The following is a 15,445-nucleotide window of genomic DNA, read 5'->3' as shown; positions in this document are numbered from 1 at the left end:
CACTTTCGGACAAATGGATTTTGAGTAGGTACTATTCAATTAAAATCTATAACCTACTTCCACTATCTATTAAAACAATTAGTAATGAGAAAATGTTTAAAAAGGCTATAAAAAATGGATAATGGAGCTAAGCAGAAGTAAAATAAATTGTCTCATTCGCCATACCAATACTGATTTAACTACTCCACAAGTGTATAGCTTATGTTAGGTTTTTGTTATTTTCATCGTGTGTTTTGTACTATAAATAATATAGATGTACATAAATACCTTGTTTTTAAAACTGTCTGAATATTTATTAATTATGTTTGTTTTTTAAGTTAGTCTTCTTTGTTTATTCTCAAATGTAATTTTAAAAAACTAAATCGTTAAGTTTCCTCAGCACGGGAAACCCCAGTGAGGTCACATTATTTTTATTTTAATTATAGTTTGTAAGCGAAAAATATGAATAAATAAATGATCAAATACACATTTTGCAAATAATTTTTCCTCGCAATTTTTTTTTATTTATTTCTATTTTAAATAGGCTTCTGTGATGAAAAGTGCCCACTTTAAAGCGATTATATACTCCAATAAATCACAATTCAAGCAAAAAATGTTCGCTTGAACATGATTTTTAAATGGCTTTTGACAATTACTAGTATACTTAACGATTATCTGTATTTATCTACGGTGCGATTACAAGGTCGACTCTCGATACGCACACTTAAAAAGATAGTAAAACAGATGGAAAGAATATAAATATAATAACTCAATTTGTTTTTTACAGTGGTAACATTTTACGGCTAGATGCTCTTGTTTGTTAATAGGGCAGCATCTAGCCAGTCTAGCCACTGCATCTAGCCACTCGTTTACAAAACTGACAGTTATATCGGAATTTAATTCGACTTCAAAATTTACTTATTTCTCTCTCATATTTTTAATATGCTTTTTAAAAACAAGTGCCAGCCTCAACACGATGGAAAATTTTTAAAATACGTAATTAATGGAAAAATCGCTCTGTGGAAACAAATTTTTGTCACTTTTAATACGCAGATAAACGTATCGAGGGGTTCTAGACCCGCCGGTATAAACCGATGTACTTACCTCAAAACTTGAAGGTTAGGGGTCGGTAGTGTATCTTTGTAATCGCTCGAGAGAATTTATCTTCAACCATACTGTCATTTATTTATTTATATTTATTTATTTATTTATATACGGCATTACTGCCATTTACATATATGTGGTATAAAGAGTGCTTAGAAATAAAAAGATTAAAAATAAAAAAAATCGAGTATGAAATATTAATATACTCGTACTATACACATTATTAATTACTTGAAATACATACATATTTTAAAGAAATTTTACAATAACAAAATACATTAATCAATCAAATTATAACTATTCCAACCCAATCTTCTGAAGATGATTTGCTCTTTTTGATAAAAATATGTTGGTCACTTTATTTTTTAAGTTAGGCAGAGATAAACTAAATATATCAAAATGTGATGCATATTCATTCCCGGTATTCTGTAATCTAACAATAGGTGAGTAATATTGAGCTACCGTTCGAGAATTTTGACAATAAAATATTGTAGATGTTCTGCTTAATCTAGGTGGTACATAGAATGAAATCAATTTCAGTAGATCAGGGGTATCAAACATTGGTTTTATTATTTTATATAAAGTCATAAGATCGGTCGATGTTCTTCGTTCTTGCAATTTAATTAATTTGAGAGAGTCTAAAATTTTGTTATAATTTAATTGATTAGTAGAAAAACCCATCTTAAAATTAATATATCTAAGAAATTTATTCTGAATTCTCTCAATAGAATCTGAGAAAGTGATTTGATAAGGTGACCATATTGGAGAATTATAATCTAGTTGGCTTCTAACAAGAGATGTGTAAAGATATTTTAATGCGTTTATATTATTAAAATCTTTTCCGGTTTTAAGTACAAATCCTAATAATTTTACAGCTTTGTTAGATATTTTAATAATGTGCTCTTCATGGTGAAGGTATGATGTCCTTATCTTCCTATCATAATCGAGGCCCTGATTCCTTCCGTTATTATTTGTGTTATTTAAGGTTAATTTCCAAACAGCCTGAGATATGTTTAAATTTAAGTATTTTTCATAATAATTGTAATTTCTTATTCTATAATATGGATTTTAGTATGCATACTAATGAAAAAACACTATGAAAACTAATGTGTGTTCAAACTAACACGGCAATAGTTCACCGCGCCCGTGCCGCGCCACAAACGCTCGCCACTATGGGCAAGCACTTAGAATGCAGCACGTCAGTGGAGTCTCTCATTTCGATCTCTAACTTCTCATCCACCCGCGATAAGTCGTAACTGGTAAAAGTCGAATTTGAACTAGAATATTACAATAATTACTTACTCTGGCTTCAGCTAAGGCTGCTCCTCTGGACTGGTCAGCCCTGGCCGCCGCCTCGTCCCTCGTGCAGCGGAAGTAGCCCCCAGTGGCGGAGCCGTGCCTCTTCCAACTCTCGAGACACACCCAGCAAAAGTCAAACTTGCACTAGAATTCATATTACATCAAATTAAAATTAAAAGGAAAAGAAAAGGGAAAAGAACCCGGATGAAATATTTTATTAAAAAATTGTAGCAACTGGGAAATGTAGTTTCTTATTTTTTTTGTGTGAAAACAAATCAACTATCTTTATTCAAACAATTTTACGGGCAAATATATCCCACATCTAGAAGTAAACTGTGGTATATGTAAATTGTCAATTTTTCAGGAGAGCAAAAACAAAAATTTTAATTTTTTGATGCTCGTAAATATAGTGCCCAGATTTTTTTGTTATATTTGCTTATTTGACTGTTAAAATATGATACGATCACTGCAGCATCTAAAGAGTGCAAACACTACTGAGGTTTGTGATATATCTCCCTGAGAGATTGATACATATTTGGATGAGCCGATAATTTGTTTCGATGTATTCTAGCCAGATGAATCATATGTAAGTAGATACTGGCTAATTTTGGTTTTGTGAGGTTGCTACGCCGGACGCGACATTTTCGGTTTGGCTACACTGTTTGGCCCGCGCGCGCTCTCTTTGCTTTTTCAACGAATGTTACGCACGCCGTTTTAAATTGACAAAAGTATTTCGCTATTTTTACCGTGAAAGTTGTTATAACTTCACCTAAACTCGCACAACGCCGCAAACATTTCATCATCCATCGCCGTTCATCATCATCCGCCGCCTCCAGACAAAATGTGTGAGCCTGAAGTGACTCTGATCACAAGTTTCCCTGATTGCGTGAGCTGATTGCCGAAAAGAAGGAAGTCTCAACACCGAGTTAATCAGTGTTATTACATGTTGATTTTCTCTGGTCCGAATACATCTTCAATAAACTTTTGGCTGCGAAATCCATTGTCAGCTCACATAGTCAGTTTGGAGAAATTACTTTATTATTCGCTATCATAAATTTATTAAAAAAAAACCGCAAAGATGAATCTATTGACACAAATCACCAATATTCTTGATATCGTTACAGTAGAACGAACTCTGAAATCACTTTTTCCAATCACAAAATCTTTACCTTTGTGCATTTCATATGATTACACCCGTCATTCTTTTGTATTGGACAGGAGCAAGAGGGACATGGCTTGCAATGGGCCAGGAGCCACAGGCTGGACGCTGCACTCTCCGCACCTCCGGCAGCTGTGGCTAGAGGGGCTGGGGCGCTGCAGCCCCCGGCGCGGGACGCCCAGCGCGCCCAGCTTGCGCAGCCCAGAGGAGCGTGAGGCTCCCCTAAAAATACAAGCTGAATTAAACAAGAGGCATGAGCTGGACGCTGCAGTTTTTGTATCCTAAAGAGCTCAGTCTAGAGGGGCAAAAAGTGAAAATATACACTCTTACAATAGCAAAACCAAAGATAGATAAGTAACTTTAAAAATCAAATAAGTTAGTTTAGAAAAAAATATTCAGTGAAAACGTCTACTGCTGTTACTGTAGGGTCCGGTCAAACTTTCTCGCGACAAAATACTCACCGTCAGATTTGAATCGCTAATATTTACGAAAGTTATATCTACCTAGTATTGAAAATAATTTTAGGTGCGCTCGGATATTTTAAATTATAATATAATAAAATCTTGCAAAATCAAACAGAGAACACTAGTACACGTCTTTTTGTTCAATTAGGGCACACTTTGATGGATAAATAATATTGAAACACCTCCAAAAACTGCCTAAAAGACAACTTTTAAAACTGGGTCTTTTCTGACCCACCACCTTCGCGCGTGTATATTTTTGACCCAGAAGGCTTGTAGAGTTATAAATGCGTTAGCAATGGTTGAGACTGCAAAAGATACATCATGTTTGTCAAGGAAAATGTGATTTGCCTTTGATCATCTTGTGATATAATCCCACGGGTGTAGACGCATGCGCGTGATAGGCGCAAATTAATTTGTGTATTATACATATTAATGTCAAATACTTGTTATGATTTCGTCACGACGTTTTCTAATTATAATTAATAGAAAATCGTTTTTAAATTATTTTTAAAAACGATTTGCTGTTTTATTTGACGGCATTTTTTTATTTAAAGAGGTGCGATGATTTTCGCGGTCCCTGTTAGTAAGTACTAGTAATTTGTACCGTGTCGCAGTCGGCAGTGGGCACATTTGGTAGGTACACTCAACATGGTTCCCAGCGCAACAAAAACGTATAAAAAATGGGCCTACTGCCAACTGCGACACGGTATAAATTACTGGCAGTTAAACACATACTTTTTTTCTACAGAACACACAGTTTACCCTGAAGACGGCTCTTGCAATGGTAGCCGAAACATCAGAACAAATCCAACACACACGGTATGACCCAAAAAAGAAACATATAATTTTTTTTAGTTCATTGAAAATAGCTGTTGTGTTGAGCGGGGTCGAACCCGACACTACCACAGGATCACAAACCAGCTAAAAATATTATGGCTTTATTGAGCTGACAGTTCAAAAAAGTTTGTGTCTAAACTGCGATATGCGGACCTGACTTTTGAAGACGTCCAGGAAATTGTAAACGACAAAGAACGCTAAAGGGAAAATATGTAAATCGTTAAAAAATCAGGCACCAATAAAAAAATAAAAAAAACGGGTCCATGAAAACTTGTCCCTATCTTATTCTATACGATTGCCTAAGCAAGAATAAATACGGTTTAAATACAATGTCTTAAGTAAATTGTGAAATAAGTTATATAGGTCCTATGAAAAACCCTGTGGTACCCTATAGCCCATATCTTTGAAAGAATGTTTTCTCAGGAGCTTATTGATGGAAGTATTTACCATGACAGTCCCAGCAAAAGAAATGAAAGTCTCCACAATCCACTCCTCGAGATACGGGCGGGTAACCACCCGTTGTTGTTTCTTCTGCATCATCAGAACTCGTCGCTAGAGCTGAAGGTATCTGGAAATAAATCATAAATTTAAACTAGAGATTAAATTACCCCTTTCAACAATAGAATTTGCTATTTTTCCCCATACTTCCATTATCTATGATAAACCAACACGTATGGAAATGTATTATCCAAACAATTCATACATCTGTGGCTTGGATCTAAAAGGGCCAATGTCAGGGGTGCAATTATAAATCTTCTCTATCCTTTAGAGACTGGTTAATAAGGAGATATTTATTTTTTCCGTGAGACGACTTTTTGCTTCATATTTTTTATTGTTTTCTGGATTTTCCTTAGTGGGGAGGGGGATTTGAGTAGGGTTTCCTAGTTTTTCTTGATGATTTTCCGAAAGTTTGAGTTGACTGCTTACCATATTAATGTGTTTTTAAAAATTATTTTTTGTGTTTCTGATCCTATATTTGTGGTGTATGTGTCTATGTCAACTAATTGCTCGTCCCAACTCAACACGGGACTTTTAGTCCCATGAAGTTAAGACTTATGTCTCAAATAATGTGCAATAAACTAATGTATGTAAATAAATAAATACATGGCAACACTGATGATTAAACGTTTATATATCTATATGTTTCAAATCGTACAAATCATACAAAAGGTTGGGGTAGTAAGCGATCGGAGTGAAAAAGAAAGGAATCCGTTATTCAAAATAATCCTTCCAACACCATTTATTGTGGACAGCAACAGTGCCTGCATTGAATAGAAGAATTTATTTATTTTATAAACATAAACGTCAAGTCTGCCTTTTACAAACATTTATAATATAAACATATTTGGCTTAATATTATTTTTTTTAAAACATGAATTACCCAAGATTCACCCAAGATTTATAAAAAAAAAATTAAACCAAAAATTGTACAAGATTTATATTAAAAAAAATAACCTAATAATTATACAGCGTATTCAGTAGAAAGTTTAAATAGTAAAACATTCTACAGTAAAACAACAAGAAAATCATAAGTACTGTTTCACACAGCTAGGCGAAGTGAACAAAAAACTGTAAATATATATATTATGAAATGCATGAATAAATAAATATAATTATCATTCACCATCTTTGAAAAAGTTCAAAAGGTTTGTTCTATAGGAACAATACCCTACACTAAATATATCAGATACGTGGGAGTAACTATTGCCGAGTTCATGAAGTCTATTTAATACGGCATTACAAGTATACACTGTCCGTGAATTGTTGCTACAAAACGGTGGCACCTGTCTAGTCATTCTTCCAGGCACCCTGAAGTTGATGAGAGATAATAGTTCAGGGTAATCGGCAATTATTATAAAAACGGGTATTATTTAAACTCACTGATAGCTCTGGCTCTGATAATCTCACGGCCCTTCCGCACCCCGCTATTGGACACCATTTCATCCCCCGAGAGCTTTCCACAAAAGCCTGTAAAAAACAATAAACACGTATTTTCCTTAGACAATTTGAACGCAGGATAAGGGAAATTCGCATGGAAACAGGCCAGTATTTTCGTATTTATTTATTTATTTTGGGACGTCCAGTCAGAACAGATCTCAAATATGAACAGATTTCACATGAAATTATTTAAAAAATAATATAAAAATGAAAATGAACACAAGACTTACAACATAATTATTTTTAGAATTTCCCTTTTGAAAATGCAAATTTTCACTCCCATTTTAATTCATTCATCCTCTATCACTTTTTGTTACTTTCCTTAATTTCCCTTTCCACTACCTTCATGTTTTATCTTTCTTTTATTTTCATTTGTTATCCAGAATATTATTCTAGTTACTTACCATTTAATTTTCACTTTGTTTGAATTATTTATGGTTCCATTAAAGTAAATACATTTAATTGGATGGCAGGCCTTATTATGAACTCTCTTTTTTTGTACAATTTATGTTAAGGCTGTAGTCGGGTAAAACGAACGCAAAATTAGGAAATCATACGATTTTGCCATTTTCAAACGAATTTTTTTTGAATCGCGCTTTAATAAAAAAAAACATAAATTAGATAAAAACAATATTTTTAAAAAGGTATTTCTGTTGAAAAATATACTTAAAAGTTTCATGTAACTAAAATATAATTACTTTTAGACCGGCAGATTACGCCATTTCAAATTTAGACTCAACATAGGTATCTGGGATCTCAATAAAGACTAGGTATTGAACAAAAATTTGTTGCAATAATTTAAAGATAATACATTTAACATAAAAATGGCATGCGCCAAATTTAGATTTTTTGTTTTTGAAAAAAAATACAAGCATTTTAAATCACATACATTTTTGTGACATTTTCCTTTATTTCTACTTAAAATTATGCCTTCGGTAATACTTTAAAAAAAAATTAAAATTTGAAATACTTTAGTTGAAACCTTTTTTTAAAGGATTATATTATCTTTTTTTGAAAAAAAAAGATAATTCTGGTTGTAATATTCAATTTAAAACAATATCTTATTGACTTTTAGACTGACCTTCAGACGAGCCCTAATTGCTTTCGGAAGGGCTGGTCTGAAGGTCACGAAATGTTTTTTTTATTTTTTTATTATTGCGCGATTAAAAAAAATCATCTTAAATGTACAACGATCTCTTATTCAAGCCGGACACAGTATGGTAACTGGATGTCTATTTCATCCTTAACTGTATCACCTTGATATCGAAGAGCAGATATTTTCTCTGTGTATCCGGCGTCAAGCAGCGCTGCAGAAGCGCGGGGGGCGCGGCCCGGCGACATCTAGCGGCGGGGCAGGCGGGCCGCGCATCCCCCTCGCGGACACGCCCCCCGAGGTAGCGCGCCCAACAGCCCACGCAGTACCAGTGCCCGCACGGGCCCCCACCCGCGTCACTGGCTGACACCTCCTCGCAGCAGATCCCGCACTGAAAGCAGACAATAAGTAGTTTTATAGAATGGATGTGCGGGAGTTGATCAGAAGGTTGCGTGTTTGAATCACGTCGGGGTCACCATTTATTTTATTTTATTTTTATTTTATTTATTTCGAATACAAACAGATGTACAGGTTAAATGAATATTTAAAAATATATATATATATGAAATGTAAACATAGTAGGGCCTGCCATCCAATTATATGTATTCACTAAATAATACTGTAATAAAGCGACGACGGCTTGAAGTTTAAACTATATAAATAATAAATATACTATATATTAAAATAAGATAAATATGGACAAAACAAGGAGATAGTGGAAAGGAAAAGAAGGAAATTGATAAAGAGTGGTAAAGGATGATTGAAGGAAAGTGAGAGTGGAAAATTGCATTTGATTTATTGATTAAACGAATTATGAATGAAGAGCATGAATCAAGCCTATTAATTCTCTTCTGTACATATTGTATGGAGTGTTAAATATATCAAGACTATTAAATTTTTTGTTAAATGTTTCACATATACGAGGGATTGTAGAATGTTTCCGATGATTAGTTTTAAATTTACCAATATAGAAAATATCAGAGAGTCTAGTTGGCCTGGAGGGGACACGGTAAGCAAGTAGATTAATGAGTTCCGGGGAATCGAATTTATTATTGACAATTTTATAAAGCAGGATCTGATCAAACATATCTCTTCTGTGTGCTAATGAAACAAGGTTATAAAATTTTAATGAAGCTAAATAATTTGGAAAATGCATTATAAAATGGATGTGCGGGAGCTGATCAGAAGGTTGCGTTTACGAATCACGTCAGGGTCACTATTTATAGAATGGATATGCGGGAGCTGATTTGTGGTTATAATGAGAAAAATATTCCCGTATTACATTGTAGTTATTTGTTAAATAAAGTTACACACTGGTTACATTCTATATTTCGTACAGAAGAAATTTACAACCGCAGACATTGATGAAGAGCTCGCGGCCAGGCGACACGAACAGTCGAGATAAAAATGTTTTGAATTCTTTTGACTCACGGTGTTATGTAGAATCGTGCAGACTGAAGTTGCAGCGAACTATGCGTCGCGGACCAAAATAGGATTCGGGCCCGCCAACTTTACGGCTGTTGATGTTGCCCGCCACAGTTTAATCGAACAATAGTGAGATGTATTATGGTTCTGCGGTATTAAGACAGATTATGGTTCTGCGATAAGATTCAAACCCTGCTCTATCAGGACTTTTTTATCTTGAACGAAAATGGCAGCTTTCAAAAAGAGCTAAGAATGCCACTTTTTTTTTTAAGGAATAACCCGCTAAGCCTCTATTTTGAGGCTTGTCAGCAGGTGGGATAGAGGGGATATGGAAGAAGGTAATGAAAAATACACCACAACACCCAGGCCAATAGAGAAAAAAATCATGGATTTTTTTCTTGCAGCTGGCGGGAATCGAACCCGCGACGCCAGTTTCACAGATAGCCGTCTAACCAACTGCGCCACGGCGCCTGTCTACAAATAAAAGGTGCCGCAATAAAAAATAAGAAGAGTGTCTGGAGACCGGATATTTACTCAGAGCTAAAAATCTGGATCAAGATCAAATACCCGTTCTCTTAAAAAAGGAAGGGTCGATGATCCCAATTCTTGATATGGCACACCATACAGTGATTCTATCCGAGAGAAGGGAAAGGTTAAAAGGTGGGTGTATTTGGCTACAATTTTTTATCAATTTTTGCACGGTATGGTTGATAATTTTGAGATTATGATGAATATTGGTTTGTATGTTCCTGATTATTGCCTAAGACACCACCAGCATAGATTTTTTTCATATTCCGATATACAGGACCAACTTACCGATGGTTAAGCCTGTTGGAAAGGCTACCGCTATGCTGAACAAAATTGCTGGATGTTGATCTGTTCCATGTATTAGAAGGGGTTTTCCGGAGCAGGATTCTCCTACTATTTTGGGAAGAGTATCTTTATGTATTTTTTGTTTTTTTATAATTTGTTCGTCTTGAATTTTAGTTTGTAATGTATGTGTTATTTTAAATAAATGAATTGAATTAAATTGAATGAAAAGCTCGCTGCACGGCGACGATTGAGCGCACGTTTGAAATATATGCCTCTACCAAAAAATCTCTCCTCTACCCTCCACTGAATGTTTCCGACCGAAAACCGTTGAAACACAAATTTCCCGACTGTTTCCTTCTAAAAAAAACCTCCAACCCTCTGCGATCCCCTTAGCTTTCAAAGTACCCTTATAAAACAACACATATGCCACGCGCCACCCTGTATTATAAGATATTCATAGTTTATTCAATCCCCGAGGGCCTTCCTCGAGGAATATAACTTGGGCTCACCTCTATAATCCTCTGCTCTCCCGGAGCTCCTAATCCATCTTCAGGGTGTTCGCTGTCCAGTGATCCCCCAGGAAGGGACACCCCTGCAGCTTGACAACATGCGGCTGGGTCTTTCATCCATTTTTCCACCAACACATCCTTGCACCATTCTAAAAAAGATCAAAATCGTAATACGAACGTTGAGTACCAAGAACATCTTTTATATTTTACAGTAAAAATTCTCAAACGGTATCTCAATACAATACACCTATCAATAGAATACACAACATTGGCTTCATGTTTTGATGTATCTAATTTATTATAATTAAATGACAAAAACGTAATCATAATGAAAACGTTAAAAAAACTATTTCCATAGTTCGACTTCAATAATCTTTGCGTTTTAAATCACAAACTATAAAATATATACCATATTATTAAAAAAAATGGGAATTTCTAATTTGAAATGTCCACGCTACACCAATCAGTGTTCTTTAGGTTCCTGAATGCTTAGATGATGATAAACATACTGGACGTCCAGCAACGTCAAGTACCGAAGAAAACGTCGAATCGGTATAATAAATCGTGTTGAAAATCTATGCGTACCAATCCGAGAGCTTGCTGTGTTATTGAGCATCTCATCATTGAGACGTTTTGGGTGTGAAGCGCGTCACTGCCCTCCTCGCCCCAAAAACACTAAAGGATTGTGGAATGACATCTTACACCACGATAAAACGCCGCGCCGCCTCATACAACGGTGATTGTTTCGGAGTTTTTGGTTTATAATTCGACTGATCTCATCAGCCATGCTCCGTTTTCTCCAGACCAACCCCCGTCTGACTTTTTTTTCCCTTCGGAAAAAAAAAGACTAAAATTGCTATTAAGAAGACGATCGATGCCATAAAAGATAATTCGCTACGAGAGCTAAAGGCCATACCTTTGCAGGTCTATGAAAAGTGCATGGAAAATTGGATTAAGCGTTGGCATCAATGTTTCGTCGCAAATGGCGAGTATTTTTAAGGGGATAACAAAAAAAAAAAAAAAAAAAAAAATTTGCGTTTTTTTGCCAAATTTCTTTGAAATTATGTAGTGATCACGCCAAAATAATACGGATGTACGATATCCTTTTTTAAAAAATCTTTAACTCTTCTGTAAAATTGCTATATCTCTAGGTAACTTTTTCCTTTCCAGCGTCGATATGATTATTACATGTACATATATGTATTTTTTATCCTTTTAACAATATTTCATAAACTCATGTATCTAATGTAAGTGGCATAAATGTCATAAATAAATAAAATATTTATATTAGCTTGTACTTCACAAAAATCAACAGATGAAATAATCGAATGAATAGGCACTGGTGAATGAAAGAGAAGAAACTACTAAAACGAGGTCAAAAATTTTCTCGATTTTTTATATTATTAAACTAACCGTTCTCTCTGAGTAAAGCTTCGGCAGTGAAAAGTGGAACACGAAGCATGTCACTCGTGTCCACGAGGAGCCTGTCCTTAGCTTCCCGCAGCTCCTGAGCCCGCAGACCCTCGTGAGAGTCCGGTCCTGACTCCGCCCCCAGCGCCTCTTCCAGTTCCTGCTCTCCCAGCTCGTTGGATGACCAGCCCCAGCGAGGGTTGCACCAGTCCACAGTCTCTTCCGACTAAAGGATTGCGAAAGTTTTTGTATTTTTTAAAAAATATGTGTGTAGGGTTCATAGTCTATAATCGATGACACACACGTGTTAAATTAGTTCACCTGAAGTAGACTAATGACCGATGATGCAATGTCATCATTCGAATCACATCGAATCTAATACATTCGTATAATGTAGCTCTTAAAGTGTTGCACGTTAAACCAGGAGCATTGTTCTGCAGTTCATTCACATCGTCCCTACCATGAAGAAATGAACTACAAAGGAACGTTATCTATAAAAAGATCACAGGACGCAACGCCAGTCAGTCAGCCCAACAAGTTCAGTTCACTTCAGTCCAGCTCGACGAAGTCCCTCAGTTCCATCATGTAGTTCAAGTGCAGTCTCTTCAACCCATCATCGACGCAACAATCATCCGACATAATTCATTATTTATTCGCCATGTAATAAATAAACAACAAACAGCAACCTCGTGTCTTCTCTGTCAATCTCTAGGAGGAACTCCAACCAACCTCTTAACAACCTAAATCCTACATGTGGCTTGTGATAATATAGTCTTACATTGTCTTCCTTGAGGTAGAGCTCATCAGCTGTAGTTTGACTATCGTAAGAAGATGAATGGAAAGAGAAGGCGAAGATTAATGACACCGGATGAGGGATGTTATTTTGTTATTATCTTGTCCCAGCGTTAGACCTATTGTCCCGGTGTGAATATAAATTTGAAGGACATTCCAATAGCCCAAAAGCTTGTCCCAACGACAGACGGGAAGGCTATCTTATCAGGATAGTGGCTGGGGTTGCCAACTCAATCCACCTAAAATCCGGGGGTTAAGATTAAAACCAACTAAAATGAAATATTAGTAGATTGGGATCAATGGATAAATGCAACATCTTTTTAATCCTTTCCCACATTCATTTTTACCAGAAAAGGCTGATGGAAAATATGGTCCTCAATCAAAAAGTATACCTTTGTTTTATTATTGAATTTTTCACATTGTATATTATTGTTAATAAAGATTTATTATTTTTACTATCCTGAATAAGGAAATCGGGTTTGCCCTCCGTTGCAACAATTTTAAATCTACAATAAAACGATTTGGTTTGTTTCGGTTGTTACTTGGGTAGATACCGCGTCATTAACGAAGCCACCTCCGAAACATTCGGAACGAATAACGCGTCGGGTATTTGCGAGTACGCTTCCCGCGCATCTTCTTGCGAAGGTCGACCTAGGAACGAAGTTCATAAACTTACAAACAGCATGGCCCTCTCCAGCAGCGCGGCGAGCCTCGCGTGGCCCGCGTCCAGCGCGCGGCGCGCGGGCGTGCGCGAGCGCGCATCGCGCGCTAGTGACCGCGCGCCTGCGGCCAGTAGCAGACGCGCACTGCCGCCCAGCCCCGCACTAGCAGATAAATGCAATGCTGTGTTCCCTTCCTAAAAAAAAAGCCTTTAAATGTAATCTGTTTTCCTTTTATCTGCTTAAATGTCAAATTATTATTATATATACTTGTTTATTTCTATTTTAATAAATTTAACGTCAAAGTCCATTTTGAACATTTAATAAAACAATATCATGACGTTTTTACGACCCATGCAAGTCCTGTTTTCGTGTTTTAAAATGATGTGATTTATAAGGGCGTTCATTTTCTTTTTTTTAACAAGATTTTTTGTTAATTTTTTTTGCACCACAACAGGCCAGGAGGCCCAATTACAGTGGTGAATTACAGCGCAGAAAACCCAGGCTTGAGAAAAATCACATTCAATTTTTGTGTTCTCACCGGGAATCGAACCCGGAACCTTCCGTGCGTTAGTCAAGTGTCTTGACCGCTACACCACGGAGGCCGCCATTTTTGAAAATAAAGTACCTAAATAGATGTCCCAAATACAGAAGATTAAAGTCCTGTATTAATAAATGATTTTAATCTTAAATTAGGACAAATACAGTACATACGATAGTAAATTTACCTTTATTTGTTTACATATAAATAAAAATGTTCAAATGAACATACTCAAATATCAACAAATCGTCGATTTAATTACATAACATAGGTACATGGCATATTTTTTTCAAAAGTACTTGTCCAAGAATTATTCATTATCGTCAAAGAGTTTCGAACTCAAATCTGACACGTAGGAAAAATCAGTCCTGAACACATCATTTGATGCATCATTTTGTCCCTGCGAGCTTAAATATGGAATCAAAGTGTGCCTGAACATTGCATAATATGCGAATCCGGGCAACAAAGGGCGCTATAAAAACATTATAAAAGAAAAACTCAAGAAAGACTATTCTCTTTTCCGCGCCGACAGCCTCCGAACTGTGACGAATGTTTGACGTTTAATCTCTAGAGCTCTATTGTAAAATCCGTGAAAAGTAAATCGTCATCGTGACCTACATGATTCTAAATAACTTTAATTAAATAATATTGAACCGGTATAATCTAACGATGGATTATATCCCAACAGACGTATGTTGAGCATTTTATAAGGAACTAGAGCAAGTCTTACTGGCCAAATTTAGTCATCAAATTTATTTCTTTGATCGCAATTTGTTCACAAAAGGACCTAGTCTTTTAACTCATTTTTGCACGAACCTTATTTTAGAATTAAGTAACGATCTCTCATTATTCGTACCCTGTCCACGGCGTCCAGATGCACGCCCTCTCTGCCGGGGGCTGCCCGCCACTGCAGTAGTAGGGCCACGCAGGCGGCGCGCCTCTCCTGCGCGGACGCGGCCAACGCCGGCGCGGGCTGCGCCCCGGGGGGCCCTCCAGCCCCTGTAACACACAGCCCGCGCACTGTACGTATACTAACAAGGTATCTGACACCAATTATTCATATTTATACACATTCTCCGAAGTGTTAGGTTTAGGTTTATTTCATTCCTGAAACTTGTAGCCTCGGGAGTACCGCAAGGTTCTCACCTGGGACCTCTTTAATTTGATGTTTTTAATATTTTGAATTAACTGAACTAACTGCATTTTTCATACAAATGTGCAATTATTTGTTCAAGTGTTTGTGTTTGTCTTTTTCTGTTTTTTTTCTATTGATACTAGGGTATCGTCTATCAAGGCTTTTTCATCTTGCAAATTTCAACAAATTCAATGTTTAGATAAACGTTGCATACACCATTTAATATGAAGCGTGTTAAAACAAGAAAGACAATCTCCACCATTGGTCTCAAATGAGTTGGATTTGGCG

General features: G+C 36.2%; 1 protein-coding gene across 1 annotated transcript in view; it reads right to left on the bottom strand.

Annotated features, from left to right (window-relative positions):
* The window catches only part of LOC148275886 (uncharacterized), a 34,834-nt gene extending 19,609 nt beyond the window's left edge, over positions 1 to 15,225 (bottom strand). The window contains exons 1-10 of the mRNA XM_088235074.1: positions 15,221 to 15,225; positions 14,879 to 15,065; positions 13,499 to 13,678; positions 12,034 to 12,256; positions 10,621 to 10,769; positions 8,037 to 8,264; positions 6,724 to 6,810; positions 5,290 to 5,410; positions 3,552 to 3,763; positions 2,386 to 2,526 (exon numbers count right to left, since the gene is read on the bottom strand). Of these exons, the coding sequence (XP_088091200.1) occupies positions 2,386 to 2,526; positions 3,552 to 3,763; positions 5,290 to 5,410; positions 6,724 to 6,810; positions 8,037 to 8,264; positions 10,621 to 10,769; positions 12,034 to 12,256; positions 13,499 to 13,678; positions 14,879 to 15,065; positions 15,221 to 15,225 (1,533 nt within the window). The remainder of the gene's footprint in view (positions 1 to 2,385; positions 2,527 to 3,551; positions 3,764 to 5,289; positions 5,411 to 6,723; positions 6,811 to 8,036; positions 8,265 to 10,620; positions 10,770 to 12,033; positions 12,257 to 13,498; positions 13,679 to 14,878; positions 15,066 to 15,220) is intronic.
* Positions 15,226 to 15,445: the final 220 nt, after the last annotated feature.

Source organism: Micrasema longulum, unplaced genomic scaffold, assembly GCF_059751315.1.
Source record: "Micrasema longulum isolate JH-2025_06_02 unplaced genomic scaffold, ASM5975131v1 h1tg001321l, whole genome shotgun sequence".
In the NCBI taxonomy this organism is placed as follows: domain Eukaryota; kingdom Metazoa; phylum Arthropoda; class Insecta; order Trichoptera; family Brachycentridae; genus Micrasema; species Micrasema longulum.
This window is presented reverse-complemented; position numbering and strand designations above follow the sequence as displayed.